General features: G+C 44.8%; 1 protein-coding gene across 2 annotated transcripts; it reads right to left on the bottom strand.

The window, feature by feature from the left end:
* Nucleotides 1–2,036: 2,036 nt before the first annotated feature.
* On the bottom strand, nucleotides 2,037–17,162 carry PPP1R7 (protein phosphatase 1 regulatory subunit 7). Of its 2 annotated transcripts, XM_084291769.1 has the most exons (11): nucleotides 17,105–17,162; nucleotides 16,587–16,664; nucleotides 16,297–16,419; nucleotides 12,387–12,442; nucleotides 11,347–11,412; nucleotides 10,595–10,725; nucleotides 9,597–9,759; nucleotides 6,052–6,168; nucleotides 5,022–5,126; nucleotides 4,041–4,127; nucleotides 2,037–2,420 (listed from the first exon to the last, which is right to left on the bottom strand). In XM_084291769.1, the coding sequence occupies exons 2-11, from the start codon at nucleotides 16,627–16,629 to the stop codon at nucleotides 2,244–2,246; spliced, it is 1,068 nt and encodes a 355-aa protein (XP_084147895.1). In that variant the 5' UTR covers nucleotides 16,630–16,664; nucleotides 17,105–17,162; the 3' UTR covers nucleotides 2,037–2,243. The 2 variants fall into 2 exon arrangements, with proteins under 2 accessions (XP_084147895.1, XP_084147896.1); XM_084291770.1 differs by lacking the exon at nucleotides 16,587–16,664 and having other exon boundaries at nucleotides 17,105–17,157.
* Between the last annotated feature and the right edge of the window lie 207 nt (nucleotides 17,163–17,369).

The raw sequence follows: 17,369 nt of genomic DNA, 5'->3' as shown, positions 1-17,369 counted from the left end.
ACCCTAGAGCTAGTTTTCAAACAGTACGTGTCATTTTTCCTCATGTATTTTTTTTGTGGTTTGACAATAACACCGTGAGACTTTCAGGTCTGATGGGCAGTGGTTCAACAAAACCCTTCGGGCAGTCAGGCAGCACACCTCATGCTAGCACCAACACCCCTATCAGATATCAGCTCTTGTTCAATCCCTGATGGAGGAAAGGGATACGTATCTTAGCTGACAGACTGAATTTTGCGTTGTGGCTGGAGACCTCATGTCACAAACAAACCTACATATCCCTTGAGCAGCTTTTGTATTTCATTGCTATGTTCCTTGCAAGTGCTACAGACCACACATGAAATGTTTCCCAGGCACCTCACAGGTTCACTGGACAAAAGTTGCAAAACTGAGTAGGTGCCCAAATCTCCTGAGTTGGCTGCAGAGCGAGTAGCTTCCACTTTCTCAGTTCTCTCAGCCCATGAATCAGCACAGGCAGAACACGTTAAAACATCCAGAGCAATGACATAGCTGATAGACAAGCACAGTGGCAGATGGCAAGTGCTTCCAGGCAGGTTCTCCAGACATTCACGGAATGAAGTTCAGTTGCCCAGATCAAACATAGGTATAGAGGGATGACTGCCACATCACCACATTCAGCAGAAGCAGGACACGGTTCATATTTCTTGAGTGCAAATACTGGCTGTAACGAAGTGCCACCAAACCCTCACCTTGCTGTCCAGTGGCATTAACATACTTACATCAATAGTAATAGGATTTAGTACTGCCAAAAAGCAAATGATAATAAAAAGACAACGCCAAATACACTGGCCACAGAACAGTCCGACCTGAACAATCATCTTGCAATCTCTGATTCCTGAACACTGTTAGAGGTTGTATTTACAAAAGCACTTCAGGACGCCTATCACAAATAAAGCCTGCTGCAGCTGGCCCTGAACAGTTTGACCACGGTTGCAGTCACTGAGCAGAGAGCAAGTAACCATGACAGGCTGCGCGGCAGTGAGACAGCTTTCACTACACCTTGGTAATCTCATCCTCTCCTTCCGCCATCAGCGACAAGCCCTTACAGAGAAGGTTTTACTTCTCTCCCGATTGATGCTGGCAAAACTGCAACCCAGGCAGGTGGGCTTTATAGAGAGAACTTCTACCAAGGGACGTTGAGAGCATCTGTAAGATTAAAAACACACTTTAAGACATACTAAATCAACATCTTCCTCTAGAGTGGGTCCACTCATTCTCATTAAAAACCAGAATGCCCACGGAAGCTTCCAGCTTCACTTCAGGAAGTGAGTTATTACTGAGGAACTAGTTCGAAAGCCTAGCTTGCAGGCCACATCCAGCACTGCCCTATTCTGGAAGAAAACTGAAAGCTGCCTTGACTTCAGCCCAGGAAAGAGCAACATGCCTTGCCATTTACCATACTTTGCTCTGACAAACCCTGGGAAAGCAGGAGGCAAATGAAATCATAACCACCAACTAAAAATCTGAAAACACAGGCTAGATCCCCTCACCTCCCCAAGTGGAGCCCACCGCCCCAGTAACCTTACTCTTTTTTAACTCCTTCTCCAGTCCTCAGCTTGGTCTAAAGCTCTACATTTACACACAGATGCTGTATTGCTAGCGGCTCTCTGAAGGCAGCTCATCCAGCCACGTACATCCTCAAACTTTCCAAAGCCCAGACTCTTCCCTCAGTCATAACTGTGCTTCAGAAAATTAATTGCTAAAAAAATGTGCCCCCCCCACACACACACACACTCCAGTCTTACATACAGATATTTAGCACTCTGATCTGATGACCTGTATGAGCATTTTTATCAGATTCTTCCCCACGTTAACACTGTCACTGTCTTTCCATATTTTTACAAACCTCCTTTGAGTCTGGATCTGGAACAGTGATGTTTTCAAGGACGTCACTGATCTGAAGGTGTCACAGAGTCAACACAAGTCAGCAAATGGCTCCACGGAGAAATGCTCCCATCTGTGGCAAACAGTCACTGCCAAAGCCTCCCATATAAATAACAGACACAAGCACAAGGAAGTCTCTTGTGTTAAGATTTAATAATAATAATAACAACATTTCAAAAACAATGAGTGCATTGTACACAAGATCTGGTATTCAGTGTTTTTTATTGACCATTTGCACTGTGAGTGTCAGCGTACTGAAGACCTGGGGAGTGGTAAGTGGATAAAAAACCCAACTGGGACATTTCTCCAAGGAGGGCAGGGGAGAGAGGGCAGCAGGAGGTTCAGAATCGAACAAACGTGGCATCAATCTGCCGGACAGACGGGAGGGCCAACATGATTTTGCGCCGGTACTGGGGATCGTTCTGCAAAGGGTTTCGCTCCAAATAAACAGTTTCCAAGTTCTTCGCCCCTTTCAGCTCATCCAGGTCACTCCAGCTCTCAACAAGGTTATCGTTCATCTGCAGAGCACAGAAGAGCACACTCACACAAATACTTCAATCGAAGCCTGATTAGCAGGAACCTAACCAAACCATTGCTGCTCAAGAGGAGTACCACCCAGTGGCAATGCAACCTTCAAGTATAGGTAAGAAGTCCCTGCCTACACATCCCTTCTCCCCCTGCACCCTCTGCATTCTCTCTCACTCCAAGCCTTGCTAACCAGCACCAACTTCCTTACACAGTCTTAGGTCGCAGGTCACCTGCTCCACTCACTCTACAGATAACATGTCTAGTCTGACTGGTTTTGATGGAAAAGAGCCAGCAAAACACTGGGACCAACTCTTTATGTATTATTCCTTTATGTATTATTCCAGTCCATATTTGTTCATTTAAGGATTGGAAACCTTCATGTCAAGGTTTTCTTTGATTGTGGTATCTATCTTTACTTCCATGTCTTCTTGGGTGGGAAGAGAAGGCCCCAAACTGATGCAAAGTGACATTTTCCTCTTCCCCTTACCTCCTCGTTTTCTTACAAAAACTACTTCTGTGCTCCAAAAAAAGCACCAAACTCTCTGATTTGGTTTCTCCTCCTGTCAGTACAGGAGCTGCCTCACTGTTTGCACTGGATAGGAATTCCCACACAAGGGGATGAATGCTTCAACTGTCTGTCCAGGAAGCAAAGCATGCACGGTGGCCACATGCTGCCCAGCCCAGAGGCTACAGCCATGCTTTGGTTTTGGATACATAGGCAGTTACTACAAAAACACCACCTTTAAAAAAAAATAAAAATCAATGTCCTCCCTCAATAACTGCTCTTCCTCACGTCAGGCATTCACAGTAAACTGGAAACTTTGTGCTCCCTGTTTGCTGTGTGGTAAGCAGCTCTATTTTCTACAGCTGCCTCTCTCCATTTATTGCAGTGACAGCAAACTGCTTCATCATCGGGACTGCCAGTGATCCTGACAAAGATGGTTTTATAGTCAAGACCTCGGATTAAAGTAGCTCTTCCTTCTGCAGATTTGTACACAGCTACCGAAAGATGTCAGAGTACCAATATTTCAGGTGGGGAGTCTCCACATGTATCCTCACCAGCCTCATGGATGGCAAAGGGCTTCACTACTCAGGATACCACAGATAACAAAAGCAACCCTAACAGTTACCTGCCTCCTAGGAATGGAAGTAAACCAGAGACTGTTTCATTTGCTTTATATTTATAACAACAAGAACATACCAAGTCTGCTCTAAACCGATACTGTGTTCCAGTGCAGTCGTGAGCCAGTATCAGCTTCTCTCATTACACAGTCATGCTGACTTAAAGAAAGATGAGATCTGCAGAAATAGGACACACTAGGGCTGTTTCATAACCACCACAACCATGAAGGCAGGGCCTGTTTCCTAGGTAGAGATAGGCTTGCTACCACTAATCAGAGCCCCGCAAAAATCACATTAGGCTTAACTCTTTCCTCAGGGGGAACCATTATGCTCCATCTACACAGCCTGTCAAAATCTTGAAGATATTCACCAGAAAAAGCGCTCACAACAGCTGCCCAAGACAGACACCACCCTCCTGCTGCTCCCCATCAGAGGGGTCTCTCTCACCGTGTACAGATGTTTCAGGGAACAGTTCCACCTGCACTTACCCAAAACTCCTGCAGCTCCGTTAGGTGACTGATATTCTCAATCTTCTTGATTCTATTAGATGCAATGTCCAGCATTGTGAGTTTGTTCTAGACAAACAAAACAAAAACACATTACACTGGATTTCCTTTCATCTTTTCTGTCTTACTTTGTCAGGCCAGAGTTGAAAATCATGAGAAGCAATGCTGTGTTACTGCCAGCTGTTTAAAGGCAGCACAACAAGTACTCTCACTGCCTACATATAGCAAGAAAGACTGTTTTTAATTAAGCCAAGTTACTGACCTTCCAGAAGCCATGAGGCAAAAATGAAAGCAACTACTGCCTGAATGACAATTGCCAAGGGCACCTAAAAAGTAAGCTTTCCTCATAGCACGTTAAGAGAAATCCATTAAAAATTGGATCAGAAGCGTCCTCTTGAGCAGTAGAGCTGAATAAACGTTTTGCAGCAGGAAACTCAATAGTTTTAGAGAAAGTTTTTTTTTCTGCCTTGCACGCAATCAACCAAGTTCCAGATTTCTCTTCTCTCCTGCAGTGCCACCTGCTGTTGGGTGAGAATGCAAATGCTACACGCACCTGTGAAATCAGTCCTATCCAGAAATCTAGAAACAATGGCAAGCCACATGCCATGGCTTGCCCCTTTCACTTTCAGCTCCACTTGTCCTACCGAAAAGGACTCAGTTATCTACAGATGGCTGTCAAAAGGCTACAGGGACAGCCAGCAGTGGCTAGCAAGTCTTAGACCCACCAAGCTGCTCCACTAACCACATGCCTCAAACTTCCCAGCAGCCACCTCCCCGTCACAAAAAAAAATCTGCTCCAGAACATCTGGAGGAGCTTCATAAATGTAAAATTGTTTAAGATAACTAATACTTGGACCTTCCTAATCTTTTCAAGGCACTAAGGACCTCACGTGTAACTGGGGAAGCTGAGGAACAAAAGCTCCCTAAAGGGCAACAGTTCAGACGTGCTTTAGGTCTGCTCACATTGTTCTCCAGTCCCTCGATGACTTCGATGCCATTGTTGCTGAGGTACAACTCACGCAAATTCACCAAGCTCTGCAGCCCCTCGATCTTGGTCAGACGGTTACTCTGAAAGTGTAACAGCAGTTAAAGTTCACTCAAAAAACCATAAAATATAAGAGAGTCACTGGAGGAAAAGTATTTTTCTAAAGTATGGATGGGAAGGGAATATAGTCCACTTGGCTTCCCATTGATCCTGTGTGCTCAGTTTGTTGGATCTCTCTGCCACTGTGCTCAAGGAAGTTCCAGAAGAGCCAGAGTCTCCAAGTTTAGTAGAGTCAGATCCTGACATTCCTATCAGAAGTTGTAGCCTGAAAATTTTCTACTTGGTCTATTTAGAGACAAGTCTATGCATTGATAGCATTCATTCTGTAGGTCTTTTTAATGGAATGGTCCTAAAGGAAGTTGTATGACTAGTCACGATACACACTGCTATATACAGCTCTGTAAATCCTATAAAATGAGATACCTACAGGTACTGCAACACATAGCAAGTAACACTTATTAGAAATAATTGTAAGAGATACCAGGGTGTACTCACTTTGTCATGTATTTATCCCACCCTCTAGAAAAGGCTGGGACATTCCCCTAGCTCCTTAAGGACACATTTCATTTAGCACAAGCTTATTCACATTTCCCCTCTCTTCAGGCAGAAGGCAGCGACACTGAGCCACTGCCACTACGTGCACTTCCCTGGCATAACTCACTTGATGTTACTCTGCAGTACCTCAGGAAGGGATTGGGGGATACCATTCGTTTCCTGTCCTCTCTCAGGAAAATCAAACATTTGTTTTATCATTTTAGCAGTGTCAATCTCATTTAGCACCAAAGAAAAGACAAGAAAAGCCAGCACAAAATATCTCACTCCATTCCAATAAAGCAGTTTGACCCAGCCACCAGAGACCCACTGATTCCACAGAGCTTACTGTAAGTTACAAGGTTGTTCACGGAACAGGGGTGTTCAACACGTAACGACACGGAGTAGAATCAGTACCTGTATGCTGAGCACAGTTAAGTTCGTCAGTGCATCCAAGTTCTGGAGCTTGCTGATTTTATTCTTTCCAAGGAACAGACTGTCGAGGTTAGTCAAGGCATCAATGTTTTCGATGGCCTGCAAAATGACCAAAGGAGACAGCATTGCTGGAATGACAAACTGCAGCCTGGAGATGCAGCTGGCGTTGTACAGCCTCAACCCGTGCAGCTGCACTCCGCTGCAAGACAAGCCTGCCGGTTCCAAACACAAACTGTGCACAAGGTAGGGCCTCCCTCAAAGAGCAGGATAAGCACAGTGACAGCGAGCCTCAGCCTGTGACAGCTGGCTCGCAGCGTTACTGTTTGCTGACTTTCAGCAGGGGTCACATCCCTGTCACATCACTTTGTCCTGTTGCCAGCACCGTCCCGGCCAGAGAAGAGAACGAACAGGCACAAGGAGCACTGAAAGGGACATTCCCTGGGCATGAGGTGTTTCCAGGGCACAGATACTCATTGGAGAGGCGAGAGTAGCTGTCACTGGTGAATGGAAGGACTCTGGGAACAGAAAGTGTAATTCCCAAATTTAGTCCTGACCATCCAGGATTAAAGCAGTCGGAGCCAAGCTGCTCCACGTATCAGTTTCTCTGTCATAAGCAAGGTTAACTGTCTGATGGGCGTATCCAGATACGGATGACACAAGGTGTTAATACATTTAACTACAGGCTACATATTCATGCTACAGGCAGAACATACAGGTACCAAGTTAAGCGATATATGCCTGCTAAATACACACGCTACTGACAGAACATATACACTGCACAAATTCAAGTCCCGAGCTCAGCTGTCCGTGGGAGAAAAGACCTCTGTGAGGCATCAAAACGAACCATTCTTTGTTTACAAAGGAAGGGGCACCAGAAAGCATGAAGAGAAAAAAACAGACATGGCAAGAAAAGGGGAGAAGGATGGATTTAGAAAAGGCTCCTGTAAAAAGGAAATAAAATGTTTTTTGTTTTTTTTCCCCCAGGGGACAGCCAGAAGAAAAAAAAAAAAGAAAGAAAATAGGTGCTGTTAAAAAGATGGGAATTTTAAAAACAGATTTCAGCTCACAGAAAAGCAGCAACATGAATATAGATATACACACAGCTGTGCATCTGTGGTTAAATATCTTGTGACACCTCAGCTTTTCTCCATCCTCCTTGCCTGGCGATTCCAGAGACTAACAGTGCCGGTGTGACAGGACACCAAGCCCTAGCACCCCGTAGTTTTCTGCGTGCGCACGCTTCTGGGCAAGGGAAGGCAGAGGAAGAGGGACAAGTGCACACAACGCATTACAGGTAAGCTCTGGAAAGGAAAGCTTTTCAACCTCTATCCCAGAATTGCCAACAGATTCAATGTAAGTTGTTTCATCAGCTCATATATGGACTCACCCTCCTTCTAGCCTGTGGACTTACCCCCGCTTTGGCCTTGCAAGAAAATAATAGATTTTTTTCTCATTGGTAGCTCCCCCAGCCCTGAAGAGGAAATACTTGTGATTCTGAGGGTATTGAGAAGAAATAATCAGAAAAAAAAAAAAAAAGCTATTTAAAAGCTATAAAAAAGCCACGCTGAAGTGAGAGTATGAAACAGATGGGCATGAGGAAAAAAAAACTTGGGAACAAATAAAGTGCTTGCCTCGTAGTTGCCTCAGTCCAACTTTGGAAAGAAAAGCATGAAAGTGCATTAGCTCAGGCATAAAATTATGTTTTCTCACCATTCACATAAAAAGGACAGAGCTATGAGTGCTTAATAAGTCATGACAGACTCCAGGGTAAGTGTGCACCAAGAGGTTAGAGTTTTGCAGCAAAACAACTACGCCAGCATTACTGCAGGAGCTTTCATGTGCAGGGTACGAACTTACCAGGCACCCCAGAACCAAGAAGGCTGCCTGAACAGACAGCCCATAGGCTTTTGTACTACGGAGTTAAGGATATGCCCACCATGGAGCCAAGCTATCCTGCTGGCAGGAAACTATCAAAAGAGTTCTAGGCATCCTCAAATAACAAGATTTTTTTTCATGCCTACCCTAGACATTACTGGGTTTCTCACTCCAGTAAAGCAGCCAGAAGCACAGAGCAGCGCTGCCTGAAGAAGCCAGAACAGAATTAACATATAAATGCTAAAAATAATTTAGCTGTGTTACCCATACAGTGGGATAACTTTTTTTAAAAAAAAAAACACGTACAGCCTCAGTGCTGCAAAAATACATGTAAAATAAATGCAATGTTGTTCTTTAAAATATAATTTTAGGCTTGATAACACTGGTGGCGATATACCACCTCAGTGTCCATACAGAAATCTAGCTGGATTTTCTTTTCCACACAAGGTAATGATGTTCAGATACGGAATGTAACAGTTTTAACCCAGCTTTTGAAATGAAAGAATAAGTGTGCTTAGCCTATTACATTTCTGAATACAGAAACTGCATCCCTCTAGGTCACGTTCCCCAGCCTATGCAAGCTGTAAGGTTCCTAGTTGTTTATTTGGCTGATGTTCTCCCACTCGGGATTTATTCCCATAAGTAATTTAGTTTCCAAAGTAATAACTTCTTAGATAGAAAAGTCAGTCCAGTTTAGCTTTAGGGGAAAAACGATTTTTTTTTCCAGTTCATAGAAGCAGCAAACATTTCTGCCTTAAAAGGCTGTTTATAACAGCTTATGTTTCCTTCCTTCCTACAAAGATAAGCGTGCTTCCACAGCGGCTGCCATGTAAAGGACAAACAGGTATTTTCTTCATCTGCTCCTTCAGCATAACAAATAGTTTTTCAGTGACTGTAACTGGGGAGTGTCAGCTTACATAATTTTCAGATTGGAAAAATGCTCATTTGTAACCATTATTTTCTAAAGTATACATAATTAAAGAAGTTTCTAAAGAATTTGTTTACTTTGCACATTGTAAGTCTCGTGTGTTGCCTGTTTCACCAATTCTCTTATGAACTGGGCAAGATGCAGGAAAGCGTGCCTTATGGAGAGCAAAGACTACTCAGAACTGCTTCCCTTTAAGTGGCACAGACTTTAAATCAGCAGAGTTGGAGAGGTCACTAACTGAACCATAAGACAAAGCACTCAGCAGTGGAGTATCAGTTTTTTGAGGCACTTCAGAGTAAAGTCAAGAAAGATCTTTTTCCTGAGGGAGACTGACAGAATTATCAATTATACATACGAATCTGAAACTACAATTACATTTGAACTCCATAGTGCCAGCCTCTAGGAAGGTAAGAGAAAGCAGTAACTGCTGGTTTTGATAGGCTTGGCTCTCTGTCAAGAGGAAACTGTCATCTGCAAGAGGCCACACACAGGGGATGCATTAAAGAGAGATTCATCAATAGTAGTTTAGTAGCCAGGCGCTACATGCATACATGATTAAAGAATTCAGCAGGCGCAGCAAACAAGCAACTACACATTAAATGACCAGAACAATAAAAACAGCAAAACTGCAAGTAAAAGTCAGTGCATTGCACTTTCGAAAAGGGCTAATCCCAAGCCAAAGAGCTCAAAACTCTTCAGCTAACATCCTGTACAGCAAACCTACCCGGATTCGATTGGATCCTAACTCTAACATCTGCAACAGCTGCAAGTGGCTCAAATTCTCAATTTTGGCGATTTTGTTGTTGACAAGGAAGAGTTTTTTAAGTTGGGTAAGCCGATCTAGTCCTTCAATGTGTCGCAGAACATTAAACGAGATGTCCAGGATCCTGAGGTAAAACAAAACAAAGGTCTCTTCAGTCCAGGAGGCACAAACAATTCCAGAAGGGACGTTTGTAAATCGGTGCTGAACCTCGCTACCTACAGAAGCACTTTGCTAGGCCCTGAGTCACAAGCGGTGTTTCTTTATTCAGAAATAAATATAACTTTCAAAATACTTCCATAGCATAACAGGGGAAAAAGTACATATGTAACACGCACAAGATAGACCTTATTTTTTGCCCAGTTGTGGATCTGCCACTCTCAGCCAACCTTCAGTACTGCACAGCCTGTAGGAAATGCATGGCTCTAAAAGATCGGCCTCTCTGCGGACAAGGCCAGGGCCTCCCCTAAGCATGAAGCAGTTGCAACTGCAGGAAGTAGGTCACTCCTCCTCAACCCCAGTGGAAACAGTTTCGTGATCAAGGACCAGTGCCAGAAGCTAGGAGGAGCACTATTCCTTCCCCATGTCCCCCACAAAACATCAAGTCTCTTGTCATTTCCCACAGGAAGGTCAGCCTGCTGCACGGAGCTCTCACCGGCAATACCAAGGGATGCCCGAGTGCTCCTGTACCCGGAGAGAAGCTGCAACCACCTATCGTTCCTACTGTCTTACACAGCATGCATTTCACGTCCAGCTGACTGTCCCTGTTGAGCTCCAGGATGACGAAATTATTTTACCCCACAGGTTAAACACCAAGGGAGAACAGACCTCATCCTTCACAGAGCACCCAAATGAACTACAAGAAGGGCCTGAGTGGTAAAGACTGGAATAAGTACAGCACGTGGAGCTCACTGAGTGGCATAACACCCTCAGGCTAACCCCGGTGATTCCCTGTGACTCACTCAAGTTCTGTTAGAGCCTCCAGGTTCTCAATCTTCCGAATCTGATTGTCGTAGAGATCCAGCTCCCGCAAGGTCTGCAATTGCTCCAGGTTCTCAATGCGCTTAACCAGGTTCTGACGCAGACAGAGAGTCTAACAGTTGAAGAAAAGTTTAAAAACAATCAGATTGATAGATACAAATGACAGTGTGTAATGCCTCTTGGCATACAGAGGGTGAGTTTTTTGGGTTATCCATAAAGTTTTGTGGATTATTTATTTCTGTTTTGTTTTTAATAGAATTTTTCCTGTTTTCTTCCAACACTATGAAAGGAAAGTTTTTTACCATGAAGGTGGTCAGACACCAGCACAGGGCCCCAGAGAGACTGTGTAATTGTAACGTCATCTTGGAAATATTCAAGAGCTCAACTGGACAAGGCCTTGAGCAACATGCTCTAACTGGACCTGCTTTGAGCAGGGAGTTACTAGGGACTTCCAGAGGTCCTTTCCAGTCTAGAATATTCTACATGTATGTTAAGCCTGTGCAAGTACAAAATGCATCTCTTAGAATTAACTCTGATGTGTTCTCTCTCATTCACTTCCAAAACCAACTTGCAAATCCCCAGCATTTTTTATTCCTACTCGACAAATGGGTCAAGCATAAGGTGAACTTGTTAGGATCTCAGTCAAAGAGAGACTCCATGTTTGTTCTCTAATGGATCAGACGTGCAAAACATCCAGCTCCAAGAGACATTCTCTATTCCTTAGGACCATTACCTTCACTTTCTTGAGCACCTCAAATCCTTCAATTTTTCCAATTCGGAAATGATTCAGGTCCACATCCTGAAAGAGAAATGGAGGTCAGAGGGATTCAGCAAGTGTTTCAGAACATTCTTCAAGACTAACCTGGTACTTTGTTGTAAGCAAAATTGTAGATTTACAAAATTCATGGCTCATAAAAACTTCCCTTTAAAGGGCTTGTGAAAATTTGTTTTGGAAGATGGTATTTCCACCAAAGGTGAAGTATGGGGCCTAAGCTTATTAGCTGCAAAGGCAGTATCTGGGAAAGTGCAACAGCCCTTTCCTGAGTCTCTGCTTTGTTTCACCAATAGGGGACTTCTTTTTTCCCTCCAGTAAATTTGGAACTTACCAAGAAAGACAAATTCTGTTGCCTGGCTTGAATAAAGTACTGCACAAAATTCTCCTACCCACTTTGCTAGGGTGTAGCTGGAACACACCTCGCTATTTCCAGTTTCAGGCCTCAGGTGAGTAAGAACCACTGGTAGTTCAAACAATCTGGTGGTTCTGTGAACAGAACTCGGCACTAGCAAACAGCTAAAGCACTTCCCATCTATGCTGCTCAGCCCCAGATGCTCTGGTTTTCCAGGTCAAACAAAGAGACCTCCATCGCCCATGCTCAAATTCTCCAGTGCACAGGCTCAGGAGGCTGCCTATGCCCAGGCACTAGGCCAGTTGAGTCGCTGTCTCTTACAAATCACGGGTCTGACTGCAACAACCACTTCGTTTAAGATTCTCACAAAAGCTCGTACCCCATCAATGACACTCGCAGCATAGCCCCACCTTCAGCATCTCCATGTTTATTGCAAAATTCCAAGTGACCCACAAGAGGTTTTGGATTTTGATCAAGAATAATACACCTCTACTTCTAGTCTAAAGGCCCTGAATCAATTCTGGGGAAGACAGAACAGCCAGCACCTTCAGAAGAACTGGAGCTCGTAACTAGGTGTCGATACGTGCCTTTGCTATCCTTTTCTTCCCTCTGTGTAAAGCCCATAAGGACAAAAATCTGCCTTTACCTCAGCTTCTGGATCCAGGTTAATTGTCTCCATGTCCACTGGTGTCTCTGCTTCTCCTGCAGCAGAAGCAGACACGTTATAAAGTTCTGCTACCTGACGGCAAAAGGCAAGATGACAACAGCTAACATCCAGAGAGACAGAGGGAGCAAACACTCTCTGCAGAGGGAACACGTGCACAGTTCAGACACTCTGCTGCATTAAAAATACATTTCACCTATCTGGCTTCTCATCACGACAGCTAGGCATGAAAACAAAATTTTAATAACAACAGAATTTCAGGCCTAAGTACAAAGGACAGAAAGAACAGTGCCTTACCCAGCCTGCTTACGTGGCTGCTGAATAACACTGGCTTCAGGTTGATCTTGGCAGGATTCTTCTTCTTTACAGTTAGGGCCATCATCTCTCTGAAGATACACCCTCTAAAGTGTCTGTGCTCCTCAGACATCCGTGCCAAGAAGGAATCTAAGCACACCTAAACTCTCTAGTGATGGTGCCAAGAATGACCAAGCATCTCAGCAATCCCACCCTTCAGCTTTCCTTGCATAAATTCTGCCAGGTTATGGCAATGTTGTGCCCTCTTGTGCACGGATCTCCCTTCTTTTGTTTGAATGAACTCACTGATATGCTAGCAAACACTGTTTATCACACTGCATACATTTTCTTGGGAAATGCTTTTGTAGCTCTGGAAGACAGCCCAACATTTGCTGTGCTTCTATCACAGCACAAGAGGGAGCGAAGTTTACTGGATAAATTCACGATGAATAATTCATGCCCGATTCTCATTTGTTGAGGATGGTGTGATGGTTGCATCAATCTCCAGAGAAAGTCTAATTAGACTTTGCAAAGCAAACATACAAAGTGCAACCCCTTCCCATTTCACGTGTGTAGCTTCTGTCTGTGCTACCAAAAAACTAGGATATTTAATTAGCCAAATCCCAAATGCTCTGGATTAACTCCTCATTACAGGATGCGAGCTCATTCCATAACCCAGAAGTAATGAACACTTTCATAGCCCAGCATGGTCACAATGCCCATGCAAACGCCAAATACCCTCAGTACTTAATGAATTTTTCCAAAAGATGCTTGGAATTACCTGTGATGTTGTACGGATTAACAGTACAAACATTGCAGTTTTTAATGCTGCCAGACTCCAAGGTTTTAATAGCTCCACACCCTGCCTTACCTTCCTGCACCTGGCCGTGGCTCTCGCCTAAGCATTCAAACAGAAGAGAGTTCTAACTGAACCCACAGAAATTAAGACTGAAAAACAATCCTCTGTCCCTCTTCTTCTAACGTATGCAGCATAAATTAGCAGGGAGCATAAACTCTATTGCAGGGATGTGAAATGAGCTGGTAGGTTTGGTAACACTGAGTGGTGGTACAAAAAGCCACCAAAACTGACACGCATACACACACCTGTCAGTATTTTGGCAGTGGGCAGCACCTGCATTTTCTTATTTTTCTTCCAGACCAGGAGCAATGCACTTCAGCAGCGGAGTGGGACACGCTTCCCAGCTGCTTCCGAAGCTGCATCTCTTTGACCTATTTCTAGGGTGCAAGATCTGCCAGCACAAAGTGCTCCCAGACAAACAAGCAGCCTAGCTGAACTCACAGCCAGCGGGAACACAGCCCAAGTTTGGAACAACAGTTCCTTGAGATATCACATTTTTTTAAAAAAGCAAACAATTCCCTCTGTATTGAGTTGTACACGCAGTAAGTCACAGTGAAGGAACTTCTTCTGGGACTTTTTGCCATATGACTTTGAGTGACCAGCCCTTGCCTGTCCTGGCGCTACCAGAAGTGCACAAGCCTGATGGCACAAAACCAAATCACACAGGAGAAATGCAACAACTTCACAGCAATGAAAGCAACTTAAAACTAATAGGCATACACATTGCTGTAATAAGGCTGGCTCCCAGGAAGGTTATGTACTGTATAGAAATACTCCCGTATAGCAGTCTGTGTGCTGATCATATGGACAGAGTCGTGATGAGAACACGAACTGCGATTTCACATGCACACAGTACGTATGCAAACAGTCCACGGTTTTTGATGCAGCAGATTTCTCAAGGGGGGGGGGAAACGTGGCACTGAAGTTGCTTAAGTAAGTTTCTGTGAAATTCATGCCTGCAAGCTAGACAGCTCTGCAGCTGTAAGGAAGACGACAACATTCAGGAAGCCCGAGTTCCGCAGCCCAGAACAGCAGCTACTGAGTTACGTAAATCTACAGCGCTGCAACCATTTAAAGCAGCTGAAAGCCTAACTGCACTTTTTAAGTGCATATGCATGAAAAATATTATAAATAGCTAAGTTGGAAGCTGTCTCAACAGAGGCGCTATTCCTCAGAGAATTAGCTAAACAATAAAAGTGAAGTTTCAGCTGTTTGAGCTCTATTTACAATCCTCAGCAAAAGACGTGGAGGACTGTTCATTTTGCTTTTTAGCTGAGCAACTCAAAAGCTGTCTGAAGAAACTGGCTCGAGCGTTCCAATATTATTCCTCTGCTTGGTTTCTGCCCTAAAAGAAGTTTTCTGGATCCTAACAGTTTGGAAGGAGACAGAATGCCGATCCAGTCGTTAGGGTAAAGAGTATCCAGTACAATTCGGACAAATCTGAAGTTGTTTTTCCTGACTCCACTTGGAATAAAAGTACGTCACTTGAAGTCGTTTCTCTACGATTACAATTCCCAAGGGAGCAACATAGAAAACACAACCTCACATGGACAAATAAATGAAGCCAGCTAAATAAATATTCAAAATGTGACACATGTGCAAAGGAAAACCACGCCAGGCTGATCCGAGTGGTTCTTGTGACCATCTAGTGCTTGGGATTCACCACTGGTGAGATGTGCTCTCATCCTTTTCAACGTATCATCACACCATTGTTCAACTTCCAGTTTGTTGGGCAATTTATTTATCTTTTAATGGTTAACAGTGAATTGTTAACAACCAAGAGGGAAATCATTTAGTTAAGAAGTGAGATTTCAAACTCTCATAAGAATTTGCGAGTTTGGAAGATGCTCTCAGCAAATCTACGGAACACGGTTAAATTAGGAGGAATTTGTAGTATATAAACAGTCAAAAATTTGCTGAAAAAAATTTCTGTATTATTTCCCTTCCATTTTTAGACCAGCAAATACACAAGCACGTTTGTCAAAAAGGAAGCTATTACATCTCCAATTGTTAGCTAGCATTACAAAAAGGCCAGAAAATATTGCCACAGGGAGTCTTCAGAAATTCATTTGCTCTGACAAATTCTATGCAAGCTACTCTAAAACAAGCATTCCCACCAAACACACGCAGGCTTAGAAAAGCCTGTCAAAATTTCTACCCAATGCGAGGAGCAGTGAAAGTATGAAGCCAAGAGAATTCAAAAAGGTGCAATTTTGATGCCTTAGCACTTTTAATTTAAAATAAATAAATAAATAAATCAAGAGCTTTCTTCAATCTACCTAGAAATAGTCTTCTTTACCTTCCAAAGAAATCCGGCAATTTTTAAAGTTAGAAACTCCACGTATTGAAGTGGAATTACGAAGAACTGTTTTTGCTTGTTTCGAATGAACACTTCCAGCATCTCTCTCCAGAAAGCAGTAACTTTCACACACAAGAAAATACGAAAAAAGCTGCACTGCATGTTGACAGTAAGGATTTCAAAGAGCAGCATGGTTCCATATGCGGCTAAAGAGGAAAAAATGAAGGTCTAATATCAGGGGATCCATAAAAGAAGGCAGCTTTACTCTAGCAAAGATTATCCTTTTCTAAAAGTCTTCTCTGGCACAGATGCACATTATTAGCTAACGCTGACAGAACCCCCGTGCAGCTATCAGAGACACAGAGGACTGACACACGCGTGTGACCGCACGCCCCGTCGGATGACACTTCCCAAAGTGAGCGCTGAGGTCTGCACGGTACCTGTGGAGCTCTCGCCATTCTGCTCGTCTCTCAGGCTCTGCTGGCTGAGGTCCGTCACCAAGCACACCGCTTGCTTCTTCCCTTCTTCATCTCCCGACTCCTCCGATTCGATCCGCTTATCAACTGCACGAGACAGACAGCAGCAGCATTAGGATACTTCTGGCAGCCGGGCGGGGGGAGGCAGCAGCAAGCAGATAAAACAACCAGGACTCACAAATACCACTAGGCAGTTAGTAGATATCCTAAGTTAACTAATTGAAAGGTTTAGTCTTAAATAAAAGGCCTCTTACCCCTTGTTTCTACTTTGATTTTGGGTGCACTTTTTCCTCCCATCACATCTTCCTAAAACCAACAATCTGGGAAGAAGACTGGAGGAAAAAGGAAATTTCTTAGATCAATGAAGTGCAATTCCAAAGGTGACGGAGATGGAAGTAGAGTCGTTACACTTAAAAGACCATTTTAGATAAAAAATAAACCAATAAACAAGCCGGTACCGTGCGCCGCAGCGCCAGGGGCACGGAGCGAAAGGGAAAAAGGAGAATTTTCCTTTGCCAAAAGGGGAAAAAAGGCGAGCCCAGGGGTGTCCCTGCCGCTACCGGAGCCGTGTCCCGGCCCGTTCCCCCCCCCCGCCTGTATTTATCGATCCCTTCACGCCCCGGCCGCCTCCGCAGCCCCCTCCCGCCGCCTCTCCCCGCCGGGGAGGCCCCGGGCTGCACCCCCGGGGGCTGCCCGAGCCCTGCCGCGGGTTCTCGGTCGTGGAGCGGCTCCCCGCGGCCGTGTCGCGACATGTCGCGCCGGGGGCTCTCACCCTCCATCAGCTCCTGCTGCCCCTGCCCGCTCCCCGCCGCCATCTTGCTTCTCCTCCCCCCGCCCCCCGCCGGAAGCCGCCTCGCCGCCGGCCGCGGCCAATCAGGGGCCGCCCCCCCCGCCGCGCCTCAGCCAATCGCCGCCGCGGGCCGTGCGCCCCAGCGGGGCGGGGGGGCTGGCCCGGGGAGCCCGGCGCTGGTGCGCATGCGCTCACTCCTCCCGCTGCCTGCCGGGAGTTGTAGTTCCCGGCGGGGTGAGGAGCGGCT

This window comes from Netta rufina (assembly GCF_964035555.1).
Source record: "Netta rufina genome assembly, chromosome: 9".
Taxonomy (NCBI): Eukaryota; Metazoa; Chordata; class Aves; order Anseriformes; family Anatidae; genus Netta; species Netta rufina.
Note: the sequence above shows the minus strand (reverse complement) of the source record. Positions and strands in the feature narration are given on the sequence as shown.

Coding starts and splice junctions, on each gene's coding strand:
- PPP1R7 (XM_084291769.1), bottom strand. CDS start 16,629: ATGGGAGGAAAAAGTGCACCCAAAATCAAAGTAGAAACAAGGG. Junction 9,760..10,594: donor GAGGCTCTAACAGAACTTGA/GTGAGTCACAGG, acceptor GTTTTACCTCAG/GATCCTGGACATCTCGTTTA. Junction 6,169..9,596: donor TAGGATCCAATCGAATCCGG/GTAGGTTTGCTG, acceptor GTCATTTTGCAG/GCCATCGAAAACATTGATGC.